General features: G+C 41.6%; 1 protein-coding gene across 1 annotated transcript; it reads right to left on the bottom strand.

Annotated features, from left to right (window-relative positions):
• Positions 1 to 289: 289 nt before the first annotated feature.
• Positions 290 to 7,957, bottom strand: LOC145451915 (uncharacterized). Its single transcript, XM_080330137.1, has 5 exons — positions 7,795 to 7,957; positions 7,505 to 7,689; positions 5,162 to 5,258; positions 685 to 805; positions 290 to 627 (listed from the first exon to the last, which is right to left on the bottom strand). Exons 2-5 carry the CDS (start codon positions 7,687 to 7,689, stop codon positions 521 to 523), a joined length of 510 nt encoding a protein of 169 aa, XP_080186263.1. The 5' UTR covers positions 7,795 to 7,957; the 3' UTR covers positions 290 to 520.
• Positions 7,958 to 15,326: the final 7,369 nt, after the last annotated feature.

Here is a 15,326-nt window from a genome sequence, read left to right as displayed (position 1 = left end):
TCTATGTTTAGGACGCCGAATCTCTTCAGCAGTGACTTATTGGATGGGCAGCCAGGTCCCTTTGGGGCCCTAGCTATGATTCGGAGTACTTTGTGCTGTAGTTTCTGCAGTGGCTTGAGTGCAGTTTTACTGGCAGCCCCCCAACAGAGGATGCCATAATGTAACTTCGATTGGATTAAGGATTTAAAGAGTATATATTCTCGAATAATTTGAAACCGCTGTTACGTCTATAGTTACACTTCACTGTGCAGGCTGACTGTATATAATTAGTGCGAAACGGGTCAAGAAATGGTGTATAAATGTTCTATTCCCATGATTATGAACTCAATTAAACTTGATTTTTGTTGCATTTCCTTCTTATTCGGAATTCAGTAATTCATATGTAATGCGGAAAAGCTGAACATTTTCGATAGTTGGCGTATAGTCACATACACTGAGCAGCTTGAATCAATCTTGAATATTTAAAGGTTAGTACTCCAAAAAGAGATGATTGCTATGAAAAAGGAATCAGCAGGCTCGTTTATTCCACATCAAAAGCGGCGTCCGGTTCGGAAAAGGCCTCTAGAATTTCACGGTCATGATCGTCGCTATCCTCGCTGATGCTTTGCAAGAAACGCGAGCGCTCATCTGTGATTTTAAACCAGTGAGCTCATGCAACGGAAACTCAATGCATGATCGACTTACCCGGCTGCATGTCAGTCAATTCATCTAGAACCGCTACCACGTGACCCGCGTCTTGCTGTGAGAATCTCTCTTCCACATCTGACTGAATCCGCTGCATAAAGTCATCGTACGCCTCTCGATCCTATGTGCGATTAAACAAAGAATTTCATCTCTGATTTTCACGTTGGCAGTATTCGGTACATCATGGTGTACTTCCGTCAAATATGTTCTAGATCAGTGGTTCTCAACCGCCGGTCCGCGGACCGGTGCCGGTCCGCGACGACATTCCTGCCGGTCCGCCAGGTAAATTACAATTTTATACCTTAAATTCAAGATGCACTGTAAAAGGCTTGCCCATTGATCAAATATATAAAACATTAAATTTTAAACTGATTCAGAACTTCTTGAGGTAACACTAGGGCTGAAAAAATGTTCGATTTGACATAAAGTTCAAGACGTGCCATTTGACGACATGCGAGCGACAAGTACTGAACAGGTACGAGCTGATTCATCGCTAAACAGCGCAGTTTGCGCGAGCATTCGTCTTCGATTCATTCATTCTGTGCAGGACCGTAACCGGGGCACCCCAAACCGCCTAATAGGAGAAGGGCCGAGCTTGAAAAGAACCCGAAATTATTTTGGAAATGAACATCAGGGTTGTATCCAAGTCATAAGGTTCCGGGTCACAAGTCAATCTCACTTTTTTAGTTTTGACTCGAGTCAATTCGAGTCATTTTCAATTCACCACCGAGTCAAGTCCGAGTCCAAGTCACTGAGTAGACTGTCGAGTCTGAGTCATAGTGTTTTGACTCCAGTCCGAGTCCAAGTCATTGTGTGCGGACTTTCCAGTTTCGAGTTAATGTCATGTGAGACCCAGTTTTCACAACTCTACCCGGTGATATCGAATGCTTCTCATTCATAATATCTTCATTTTCGTCACTTTTAACAGTTTCAGGTAGCATTTTCAAGTGCCAGTATGGACAGACGAAATAATATCAGCGTGATAACTTTACTATTCTTCGAAATTGCAATGAAATGCCTGTCTTGGTAGACCCAGTCTCGAGTCATATCACTCGGTCCGAGTCATGTGCAATGACTCGAGTACAAGTCGAGTCAATACACAACCATGATGAACATAAATCATAGCGTATTTATTTGAAACTTTTCCCAACATTTTTCAATTTGTTTTCGCTCTTTGCGCGATTTAGTGACACTAAATGTCTTGCATCTTAGGTGCCCGTCTCCGAGAAATACGCATGATTTATAGAAATAGGCAATTGGGCGTCAGCCATTACCGCGCCATGACGTACCAATACAAAATAATGAAGATTAGGCTAACATGCTACTCCGAAAGTCGTGCCAAAAATACGGCAGCGAGAAAACCGATTCAGTCATGAATGGTGGAAAATTTGCGCTATTGACGCAATTAAGCTACTTATAAACTCTTTGCTTACACTGAGTAGAATGAATGTGCTCAGAAAGGTGAAAACATCCTCCCAACTGTGGCTTTATCGACCTGTGGAGCACAAGATCAGCGATTTTGGGGGTGGGCTTACGAAGTGCTTTTTCGGCACGGATGCCGGTATAGTTACTGTAAGGTGTTTTCTTGCGTCACGCATTGTATTCGTAGTTGCCAGAGTAGCCTATGCGTCCAGTGCCAGTGGGCAATGAGCAAGGTAGCACGACAAAGTGCTTGGTTCGACTCCGAAACGCTTCTTGTATCGATATTGTCAAAGAGATGAATATTATTCGAGTTGGCGTGGTCCGTTAAACCCACGGCCTTCGGCACGAAAGACTGTAAACGACTCTCGATGGTAGCACGTTTATCTGGATAAGGCAATTTTACATCGACTCAGCAGACTGACTACCATAAAATCACATGGATGCCATCGTGAAGATAATTAATCACGATCAAAACCCTCTAAATGTCACTCTCTAGCATCATATAACTGCAAAAAACGGTTGCATGCTTTACATTTTGGCTAAATTTCAATTTTGAAAGTTCACCGGTCCGCCAGTCATTTTTTTGAAATTTTACCGGTCCGCGAGGTGAAAAAGGTTGAGAACCACTGTTCTAGATTAGCTAAGACCAACGTTCCCTCTAATTTTTGACGAGTCTGCGCGCACTCACCAACTCACCGCGCAGACCTTTGGACAACAGTGCGTAACGACTTAAAAAAGGTCATCACTTCGGATTTTTTGTGCACAACTTAGATTTTCTGCGTGCAGAGACCGTGTGAGCACTGCGCAATTGTGTTTGTGCGCAGCTTAGAGGGAACATTGGCTAAGACCGGTTCTTCCTAACCTTTACTAGCCCGCGCAACACTTACGCTAATCTACATGCCTCCGCGGAACTCAAATGTCGTTTTCAAGCAAAATGAAAGCATGATAATGAATATTAATTGCAAATCAGAGTGATGTCTACCGTTCCAGTTCAGAAATGCAAGGCTTCACCTTGGGTAGCGGCGTCGTATAGTTCGATCGAAACGCCACAGCGTGATACCAATTGCCTAATTACAAACGAGATGATAAATATTGTAGATGGGATTGGCATTTCACAAGGTTCACAGGTTTCTGGTTCGAACCCAACATATCCCGCGTGCCCCACTGCACATAACTACCACCACAGCTGTCACAATTGTGCTGCGGATCTAGCCTAATTGTCTGCAACCAATGATGGCCAAGAGGGGCGTATCATCACGCATTAAATATGTAGGCGTTGATTTGTGTGTCTTGAGCATCACGGATCTACTGATACTGGCTTATATCGAACGCCTAGTGTAGTACAGTTGAGTTGAGGGAAGCGAGTGGCGCAGTGTGCTAAGCGACACGGTCACGACACCAATAGGTATTGGATCGCGTCTCGACTCTGCCACGTTTTTATGTGTCGCTAACCTAACTGCAATAGAATGGGTTAAAAAAAGCCCAGATTGATGGTGAACCGAGCCGAGAGTGACTGTTGTTGGAGGGACGCGAGTGTGGAATTCGTACGCAAGATTACGAAGGTAGAGGTCCTGAACATTGCCAAGTCATTGTCTTGGAGCACATGACCCCATAGGCCAGGGGTGGGCAAACTTTTGAGCTCGCGGGCCGCATTCAACATCTGAATCCATTCGCGGGCCGCACTATATAAAATTAGGATTATAAACCAAAACGCAATATTGGTATTTGATGATCTAGTAGGGACATGGACATAATATTCATGCTTATTTAAAACAATTCAAACATTGCCTTGATGATATCGTACACGCGTCGGAAACAGTGGCGAGATTTCATAGGCTGGTCGACCTCAATAACCAATTTATCAAAACTATAGAGATAAAAATAGGTTGACCCGTTTCTTAGAGCAGGATTGAAATTTAAATCTGTGAGCAGCGATCTGTTCATATATTTACTAATTCCACTTTTGGTTCAGTTCCAGAACACACAATGTTGACAGCATCATAACCATGTTAGCTTCAAACACGCGTCTACTACGTGTTGATAAAATATAAATACCTTAATTCCACGCATTCAGAGAACGAATCCACCTAAGACACGCGCGAATCGTTTTTTAGAAGCAGATCACCGAAATAATCAAAACTGGAATGACCAATCTGAAATCACACTCGTGATCCGAATTATGTCAATCTCGTTCAAGATTTCTGTGATGTTTAGCAGTTGAAGCCTTTCAAACTGCGTGGGCCTTGAGATCGGCTGTCGCGCCAGAAATTAAATATAAAAAATATTATAGGAAGTATTTACCTTGGAACAGTGGTTCTCAAACTTCTTAAGACTCGCCCCTTCATGACGGTAAAAGATTTCGCGTCCCCTGATCGACATATCACAATACGCAACCAGCAGGATGCTAGCAAACCTAACTGATAGTTTTATGGCATGGAAGGTTACGACTGTGGATGAGAGATTTTTAAATATATAATTCAGACTAAATACAGAGCAAAAGTTGTGAATGGGATGTAAATCGCGCCGAGCGCGAAATTTTTTTTCAGTTGAGCTCAGCTTTGCGCTCCTTCAGATGCTTCCATGCCTCCAAGGCGCCCCCAGTCTGAGAACCACTGCCTTCGAATTGTAATGGTGAAATATACTAAGAAAAGTTTATTCAAGTCCCTGCATTAATTCGATTTTTAGTACGCATTTTATCATTATTTTTAATAAGTTTCTTTAAACTCTCGCGGGCCGCACAGAACGGTGTGGAGGGCCGCATGCGGCCCGCGGGCCGTAGTTTGCCCACCTCTGCCATAGGCGATAAGCACTACTGTTATTCATGAATTAAACAAAGAAACAAACAACGGTTGAGTTGAACTCAGGTGGACTAGCGCGAAGAGAACGGGTTAAAACATTATTTTCAATAAATAATTCATACGCTGACTTTGTACGTGTTTATTTTAACAAAAAATATTCAATCACCTCAACAAATGCAGACGCTTTGTGCTATAATTATCACTTGCAGTCAGCATCGAATTTTATTGATAAGTCTCGCGCACTGGAGTCGACTTACGTGAGCTTTGAGATGAGCGATATTGGCGAGCTGATTTTCAGCGTCTTTCCCCGTTATTAGTGCTAGTGCTACTTTCCCAGCGGTATGAATAGCTTTCCTGCATGAAAAATTAAACTTGTGATCAAATTAGCAGTCGTTAATAATTTCATGTATAAATATATAGGAGAGCTACGCCATGCCGAATACGCTCATTTCCTGAATTCAGCATAAGCATCCAGACTCGGACTAGGAAATGTTCATCGTGTCATCATTAGTTTAGAATTAGAAATACAGCTAGAATGCTTTTTTTACAAATTAAAGTAGAATTAGAATGATAGCTAACACAGTTATTTCCAAAATAGATTAAAATTAGAATTATACCAACAGTTTTTTTTGCAAATTAGATTAGAATTAGAATCACGGATTTCGCGAAGACTTTGAATCAAGTTCCCGTCCATTCTTGTCCAGGATTAACCGAGGCTATCATATCACGAAGTACGGAAGATCATTCAACAACACTGTCGTGATCTATGGGACCGTGAATTTCGAACATCAGACATGGGACTTCATTATAAAAGTTCAAATTCATCCGTTGTGAATAAACCGCCTGCGCGTAGAAACGCTTAGAAGAAAGTATTGTTGTTCGTCTGCAGTCCGGCTACTTTCTGCATGACCACTCGTTTTGAATTGGTTCAGTAGAATCTCAACTTTGCTGTCTTTGTCTTTATCCGAAAAGAACTGAACATTTTTTGATCCGTTGCCCGAAATATGAGTTCCATCGTAGTTTCCTTGTTGCGAAATGTGCCGAATCAAATGTTGATTTCTGCTATGAAATTCAACTCACATGATGACAAAATTATCCCACTCATCATTGAATTCGTGTTATCCTGCAACCTGAATAGCCGTGACTGTTTTATTTTCCCACCGTTCCGAAATTCACGTATTTCAGCCTTGATAATTTTTCGTGGTGCTGAAAGACTATTTTATAACAATATGTCTTCTATCCATTACGTACGCCATTATTAATTGCTTTTCATTTCTTGCCACACCAATATTAACCGTGGTGCAAAATACCAACAGGTGATAAGCTTCATTTTTTTTCTTTTAGTAAAAACAACAACGACAACAAGTCGTGGTTCATTCTTACGAGCATGACTCATGAGAATAGCAAATGTCTATACAGCAAGCATGGCTCGTTTCTATTTCATTTCATTTTGTGGCAATGTTGTGGGTTGATTAGACTTAAGAAATATGTTATTTCCAGTAACCTTCGTAGATTCGTACTATACTGTTTGGTATGCTGCGATACGGCGGCCAATAAAGGTTTCAAGGCTTCCACAGTCGTACTAGTATCTAAACTATAATTCACGTTGATATTTTTTTAGTGGCGAGGAGCGTACCATTTCAGTAATCGAAGAAATGGTCTTTTACTACTATAGACTCGAATCATTAGGATAAATACTCGATTCAGATTCGAGCACTCGAATCATTGTGGTCAGCTCTAACTAAAACCGCAATCCACCCCTGGAAATGCTACCTTCAATAAAATTTGGCGAGGCCTTGATAAGTAAAGTAAACGTGTTGTCGATGAAAATCAGCCCACGCCCCATATAGCCCGCTCGATATTGGATTTTGAGCCAATAACGATAACTTGAACCTTCACTGATAAATCCGATATTTTCAGTCGTTATTCAAAAGATAATGACATCTAGCAAGGCTCATTTCCGAAACTCCACGGCACTTATTGGAACAGATTTACAGTCATCACTATCACTGGACATGAAATAAACCGAAAAGCTACACCAGGACGTGTTATCTGTAAGAAATAGATGAATATTCTCAGTCTGGCAGTCGCGGATAATACTTCTCTGACTCTCTGCTATCATATTGTGACGTCATGCTGGTGGCTGATAATACACCTCATACATTGCCTTTGAAGTTTAATATCGTCTCGATGTTACCAGCGAACCAATAGTTAAGACCCTTCAAAATTGATGGCGACGACCCACGTAAAACTGTTCGTAATTTGCCACAGTGAATATAGCTTTTTCAGAGCCTAAATTAGATACTCCAATAACTACGCTTCTACTGGTTGGAATTGAGCCAAATTTGTTTTAATCGTTTTTCAGACAACCTAACAATTTCATGAGACATCCAATAAAATTCGAATTAATTTATATTTATTTTTAATAAATAAATCCATTTTTTCTCATATAGCAATGCTTCTATAGGTTGGAATTGAGCCGAAATTGCTATGCAGCGTTTTAGGCAATCTAACAATTTTATCAGCAAGCGTAAATTGATATATACTGCTAGAAACCATATATATAGATGTACTGTACACAAGCCACGTCAGTTACTCACTTGTGCTTTTTATACCAGGCCCCGACCTTTCTGGCCGCTTTCTTAAACCAGGCCTTGGTCTTTTTTGCCACTTTTTTAAACCATTTTCTTACTTTACCCCTCCGTCTCCTTCTTCCCCATGCGTTTACGTCGTGAATCGCGAGGAATAATACGACCATTAGCAAAACTGGTACCAGGAATTTCATCTAGATAACAATAACGATATCACAGCAATATCTTCAATGCTACGTTAAGTATCGGTGGCATATATTTATTGAATCAGATATAAGCAGCATGAGATAGCAACTCACCTTTGCAACGATATTGGAGAAACCGGAGATCCGCAACTAATCAACCTTGATTTTCAGCTACAGTCGGAGTAACAGTTGTAGTTTTATGTTTACGCTATTGGCCTTACTGGCGATAAGCGTCGCTTTCGTTCATCGTTACCAATAAAAATAGAAATGAAGAAATGCGTAAGATCGCGGAGTGTGATTTGCAGGGTTAAAACCAAGTAATCAGACTCCGAGTCACAAGTCAATCTCACTTTGAAGGATTTGACTCGGGTCAAGTCGAGTCATTTTCTATTCAACACCTAGTCAATTCTTATTCCAAGTCGGGAAGCAGACGTTCGAGTTCAAGTCATAGTGCTCACAGTTCAATCTCGAGCTCAACTCTTGTTCAACTGACTTATCTACAACCAATGAGTGATATGGAATGCCTCACATGCATAATATACTAATTTTCTCACTTTTACCAACCTTATTCATTTTGTCACAATACCCTATAATCGAGAAAGGCTGTCAAAATATATCACTTGAACCGCAGTTGTATCGGATTTATCCAGTCATATCAACTGTGCTATGCGACATCGTCACGACACCAATGGTTGCTGGTTCCAGTCTCGGTTCTGCCAAGTTTCTATGTGTCGGAGATCTATCTTGGCTCCTCATTGCCGAACCCGCTGTAAACACAACGTATTGAAAATGACCATAGAAAGAGTTAGCCGAGCTCCGAAGTCGGCAGCAGAGACCCGAAACCGGACGCAAGAAAGCCGATAGTGACTGACGAGTGCGAGTGAGTGAGTGAGCAATTGAGCATGGAAAATCTTCCACAATACCAAAAAGCAACGACCCTGAACTTTACAACAATGCATTGCCGTGACGCACACGGCCTGTACGCAGGCGATAAGCGCCATTGTCATCGGGTTGCTCCCCGGATTATGTGTGTATTTATCGGTTTAACTGTGAATAAAACATAGTGTTTCAAACCAAGGCCTTCAAAAAAATTGACGCTTTACGCAGACTACATAGTACAGATACAATATTATATAGGCATTGCCTTGTCAACAACCAGTTTAAAAGCGCTACGCTAGCGCAAAACATAATTCACTGACGTTGATACGCAGTCGGATCCGAGTCGCTTTGCGAAAATGACTGAATTTCAGTCAGACTCGGCGTTTCGGAAACGGGCATCGACACATGCCTCGTACTTCGAAAATTCGACTTCATTTGACTCGAGTCACCTTCAAAAAGAGAGTTGAAATTTCAATACGGTATTTAAGAACGTGGTTATTCTGAAATCTTCCTATCAATTCAATACACAGCATTGTCCATTGAGGGAATACAAGCATCGATTGTCTATGAATGGTGTATGGTTTATGAACAGCACCAATTTTGAACAGCAGGAAACTCTCTACGAAGTCTGAAGTTACACCTCAATAGTGATATTTGAACTCAGGGTGCTATATTGTATGGGTGGACTCGCATATAACAATGCAATTTCCTATGTTATCGGCTACTCTTATACTGAGACACTGTGTGACGCGATACTCGCAAAGTAAAATGCAATGTAACTAACAGATAGAAGAGTGTCGAAATCTTGTACGGCAGGGATGTTCAACAATTTTACTATACCCATGACGGCATTTCGATTACATATAACGCGTATACGGCCGCATTCCAGCAGATAGTCGTAATTGACCCGAAGAAAGAAAGCACTCACGAAGAATGGAAAGAACTAGTAGAACGGGCCACGGCTTCAAAAAGATCAACATCGAAAAGAACTGTGACATCGGGGACTCTAGGCCGAGGTGGATGCTACAGTAAAGGATCGCTACTGATGCGTGTCGTTCGACATCCGCCTATCTGTTCGCTACATCACATTGTGTCTTATCGCATTGTAGGCTACATCGTGTGTAACTTGTTCAGATGAAAATTATAACCCAACGATTATTTATTATTATTGATTATGGATCACTATATTCCAAATATCCATGGTGAATTGGAATTCGCACCGCGTTCAGCCATTGTGGCGCTCTGTGTCCTCACTGTTTTCATGTGAAATTGCATGCGCATAAAATTTTCAAATTGTAGAAGCACAACGTCCTAGTTCCTTTACGTACCAAAATCAAGAGTAATAACGTCCTAAATAGAAGTGGATTCACTTTCTTGTCGCGCGGAGGTATGTTCGGAAAGTTTGATTACAAATTAATTACGAGACATTTACGGATTTACGGTTTGTTATTGATCAATTTGTTGCATGTCGTTATTTCTTGTTCCCGCATCAGGATTGTAGGCACAATAGAAAAACATATTGGGATCGCTCAAACGTATCAGAAAAACTGTCATTCTCGAGACGCACACGATTCCAAATTTGTGTTTCCATATGGGGCGTACCATTTTACTCATCGGATCGCATTTGTATGGAAAATGACCATAGAGACCGATCTAGCGCAACGCGCGCTGTCGCTCGAAGACGTCCACGACCGCCCACGATGGTGACGCTTAACAAGAATCCAAAACTGATTATTTTGATGTTCTTTTGTTTCCTGTTTTCTTTTGCCCTTTTATTTAATTCAAAGTCGATATATAAATATTGTATGGAAGCCGGAGTGTTCAGATCGCCAACACCCTACTCTATAATAGACGAAAAATCAAGTCACCTTGAACTGCATTAAGCGCGAAAAAGGGTTTTGGATTGCGTCTCTCATGAATTTGGGATCCAATTCTTCAATTCAAATTTCATGTTGACGGCTGCCCACTAGGGTTGTTCAAAATTTGGAAAATGTTCGGAATTCTGCGTGTCCATCGCTTATTCTGTAGATTATTGTTAAAAAACAATAATGGGCTTGAAAGAAGCTCGCAGGAAAGCCGGTAATATTTGTCTAAATGCGTTTGAAAGTAGCCGTCGGCGAGTGGGCGGGGAATCGATGAAGTGGGCGGGCAAAGAGAAGCCAACAATCCTGATTGGTTGAAGCCGGTAATAATAAGCTAATGATTGGCTGAAAGACCGACTTTGTGAACACTGCTGGTAACGATTTTTGCGTGCTGTTGTGCAGTCGTTTCTGGTGGTGGCATTACGGACATGATATATTGCCTTTGTTAATGTTGTCATCAAGAGTCCATAGTACAACATCGCAACCGCCTAAGTTAATATCTACCTGCAGAAAGTGCTATGTATTGCACAGGTGCTCTCGCTAGTTGAGATACGAATAAACTAGCTGCATGCATCTTGCTACTTTCAACCTTTCCAAAAGTTACTGACAGTGAGTGAAACTCAAAAATTTACCACCAGGAGTCAACATCTCAGTAGTGCTTGTAATGACTGGTCGACGTCTCACCCATAAACGAACGCATATGACACTTTTTATTCACAATTGAATGAAGGCGAAAAGCACTATTTACAAAAGACATTAAAAAAGTACGTTGCAGATCAGTGTTGTATTGTCAGGCACAAGTTGCAGATTACAGGCTTTTGATTAGAGTTGACTTTCTGCTGTCTCCAACTGTCTTCCTATGCTGTTCCACAGCTTGAAGCAGACTGTCTCTTTGTTGTTCATTGTCAGTCATGATTGCAGCATAGTCTGTGCTTAGCTTTACACCTCGTTCTGCGGCATCATTAACGACTTTGACAGAACTAATGTAGGAGCTCATTCTGGTGTAGGAATCTGATAAGTGCCAAACATCAAACGGTTGAGCTAGCCACGCCCCAGAGCATTCAAAAACATCAAATATGTACCACGACTGTGGCCCGATAAAATCAGACAAAGTAGTGTCCTTGTTGATGTGTACAGTTGCATTCAACGAGGGCGGGCCTCTCCTGAAACTTGAAGTTCGCTCTACCTGCAGGAGCGTCTTTGCCATATTTTCTCGGGTTTCATTGCTTTCACTCGGCGAAAACAAGGCATATACAGCGGTTTCCTCCACGATATACCAGTCATGCTTTAAAAGCTTTTGTGAAGCAGCTTTGGAAACTTGTTCATCATGTTCCTTGTAACTCAACATGTCCTGGATGAATTTCAAGTCATTACCGGCTGCATCACGACCAATGCTGGAAGCAACCCAGGCAGGGATATAAAAGAGAACTTAAAATAAATTGAAGCGATGCAGTAGTTCCACTTCTTCAGATTTGTAATGTAACTGATCAGCCCACATGAACATCTTCTGAGCATACAGAATTGTGCCCATCCACCTTGCATGGTGTGTTGCACCAGGTTTGTGATGATATATATCTTCATCTGCACCGAGAAGAGCAAGAGCATTAGTCACACATTGTTTGTACTGAAGAAATCTTTTCTGGCGAGTGGTAGCTTGGAGTTCTCAACTGTCATTGCTGCTCGTTCTTTAAAGCATATAGGAATAGTCAGAGTCTTGAATTGCTGTTTTCTGTCAAGACTGCTCCAGCTCTTCTTAAGGTGGGCAAACCATGTGTTCTCTGGTCCGGTTGTTGCTTTTCCAAATAAACATTTCCAGACGTCTTTGACTACTAGCTCATACACATGGTGCCGACACGCATGGTAAAAAAACCTTCTTTCCTAGAAGGTCCTCAAGGATCTTCGCTGCACCCTTCTTTCAGCCGCTGTTGCTTGCTGTGGTGTCAAAAACCAAAGCTGTTACAGCATCTTGTATATCCCACTTTTTAATTATGCCGAAAGTAGTTTCAGCTTGTGTCTGACCTGCCGCATTTTGTATCTTCTGAATTCCAAGTAGTTTTACTTCCGAGTATTGAGGTTGACAAGATAGAACAATTGACAAAGCTTCATATCGATTTCCTAATCTATCCTCTGTGAGCTTTCCATCCCAATGAATGGCAACATGCTGTGGTCTATTTTCGGCAAATTTTTCCAAAATGTCCTGAGATATTTCAAGGCGATTTGTTTCCCTGGCTCTCTTCGTTGAAGATCTTGACAGCGAGAACATGGCTATATCTCCTCCACAAGCCTTAATAAATGCTTCCATCAGCATCGTTGCATCGTTGTCAGTTACTTGCAATCGATCCAGAGCTTGGGACACATGCGTATTTCTCATAATATTTTTAGGTGCCATCAGTTTAATGGATTGGGTCGAGGTGCCAAGTCCAACATCAGCATCATAGTCAGAACTTGAACTCAAACTGTCACCCTCTTTTTGAAGATGACGATGATGCTAAAACAACATAGTCAGAACTTGAGTCGTGTGAAACGTTTTCAACAGTTTGATCTGCAATGGCTGCTGTTTTCTTTTTGAGGTCTTTAGCCAGAATTTTGTCTCTTCCCAACATTATTGACTGGCGAGATTGCCGTTGATCTTCATAAAATGCAATGTCTTCAAGCTTTCTTTCATGTGATAGATAAATGTCATTTTTCGTTGTTGTTATGGCATCTCTACTTCCAATATCCCACAGCTTGTCCAAATTATCAGTGAATTTTCTCCTCTTACCCTTGGGATCACTTTCCTGTTTCGGATTCTTCTTCAGATCACGCCATCTTTCGTGTAGGTTTTGAAGTGATCGCACCACATGTGATTTCTGCATTGTCGCAATTCTCGCCATTTTCCACACTGTCATTACATCATCCACCACCACAGTACATAGTTCATGAGTAGGGGTTGACTGAGGACAATGCTCTTTCAGATACAGCAAGTAACTCATTACTTCTCGTATAGTAGGTAAGCTTGAGTCACAGATGTAATCGCAAGTATATCCGACCAAGTACTGCACAGATTTGGATCTTGTTCTTCGCTGCGGCATGTGTGCAATCTTTCGCCGTTTTGCCTCTGCCATGACTGCACTATTGTTGCTCCAAATCATAAACTACTGCTATCGACTCTGAAGCATTCAAAGAACACGTGTTACAGTACTACTAATGACTCATCAACCCACAACGCGCTTGTACAGAACCACAACCGTTACTAACAGACTCTACCTCAGCAAAACAGACTTTCAATTTAGTAAAGCGAAGCTCCCGAATCCGAGTCAGCTGTTGCAGTAATCAGTGAAGCTTAGCCGATTACCCAATCAAGAACCGTGGTTTCGTGATTGCCCGCCTCTGCTGTCGGTTGCCCGCCCACTCTTCAACAACGACTTTCAAACGCATTTAGACAAATGTTAGCGGCTTTCCTGGGAGCTTCTTTCAAGCCCATTATTGTTTTTTAACAATAATCTACAGAATAAGCGATGGACACGCAGAATTCCAAACATTTTCCAAATTTTGAACAACCCTACTGCCCACACACGCTAATTAAATTTTTGTTCTACGGACGCAGGTCGATCATCCCTGAAGCGCGGTATTTTAATCTAAGATCGTTTTTCTGTGCTCTTGGCAGCATTAATCAGCCTTCACTGGGTCTTTTTCGTGACTTTATGTCGAGGCGCCGTCAGAACCTGGGTGTCTCGCGTCGATTGCGGTGGATATATACAAACTACTGTCACTCATATTCTAAAATGCCTCCTAAATAGCCCTGTACTCATCGGAACATTTGTCGAGTTAATACAAAACATACTGAAGAACGTAAATGAACGCCATATACATAAGCCGGACCAATACATGTGCGCTCTGAGACGGTCTCGTTGTGTTGATAAACATCCGTTTCATATAAAAGAAGGACGTGTTATGCATCCTCACTCACTCGAGTATGACTCATGAAAGTTCTGGACTCATTCATATTAACCATTTCTTGCTAGAAAAAAGCTTTTGACCGCTTAGATGGGTAGCAATACGTCACAAATTATTTTATATATAACTCGAAACATTTTACATGACTCGTTCAAGTCTCGTATATCAGGACCGATAATTGAAAATAGGCCTAGTAACTATTTGAACAAACATGCTTATATCAGGAAAAATGATTATATCATGAATCCGAGGCCTTCGTTGAGACGAACCTGACTTAAACTCGAAACCGAACAGTAAACACTAAACACAAGGAGGTGGACTAGGACTCGAGTCTTAACACTATGACTCAACGAGTTGCCCGTGAATTAAAAATGACTCGATTTGAGTCGAGTCAAACCAATTAAAGTCAAATTTACTTGTGACTCAGAACCCTCAGACTTGGTTGCAACCAATGTTCCCACTGAGCTGCACGCGTGCGCCCGCGCGCACTGCTGACAAAGTCTGCTCGCACAGAAAAATGTGTGACGCGCACAAAAAAGCCGAAGTGATGACTATTTTTTTAGTCGTCACGCACTATTGTCCATGTCCAAGGGACCGCGCAGTGAGTTAGTGAGTGCGCGCAGACTCGTGAAAAATTGGAGGGAACATTCGTAATGAGCATGCAGATATTCATAAGTAGTACTTCACGGATATCTGCTACCGAATAGTAATGTCGTTTACTACTTTGGTATTGTCCTGGACGTCGAGCTACCATAACGGACCCCCCCGCGCCATTTCAAGAAGACCGTGGATGGCATTCCGTCACGTCGTCTGTATAAGTAGTGCACCGTAGTATATCCTACGTCTTCGATATCTTGTTGTTCTATTACATGTTGATATATTACTAATTGTAATTGAGGATATTTGATATATCATCATTTCAAGTGTTTATATATATTATCATTTGTAAGTTACATGTTAGAGCAGGGG

The sequence above is a fragment of the Botryllus schlosseri genome, chromosome 12 (genome assembly GCF_051294905.1).
Source record: "Botryllus schlosseri isolate E-star chromosome 12, Bs_hap1, whole genome shotgun sequence".
Lineage (NCBI taxonomy): Eukaryota > Metazoa > Chordata > Ascidiacea > Stolidobranchia > Styelidae > Botryllus > Botryllus schlosseri.
Note: the sequence above shows the minus strand (reverse complement) of the source record. Positions and strands in the feature narration are given on the sequence as shown.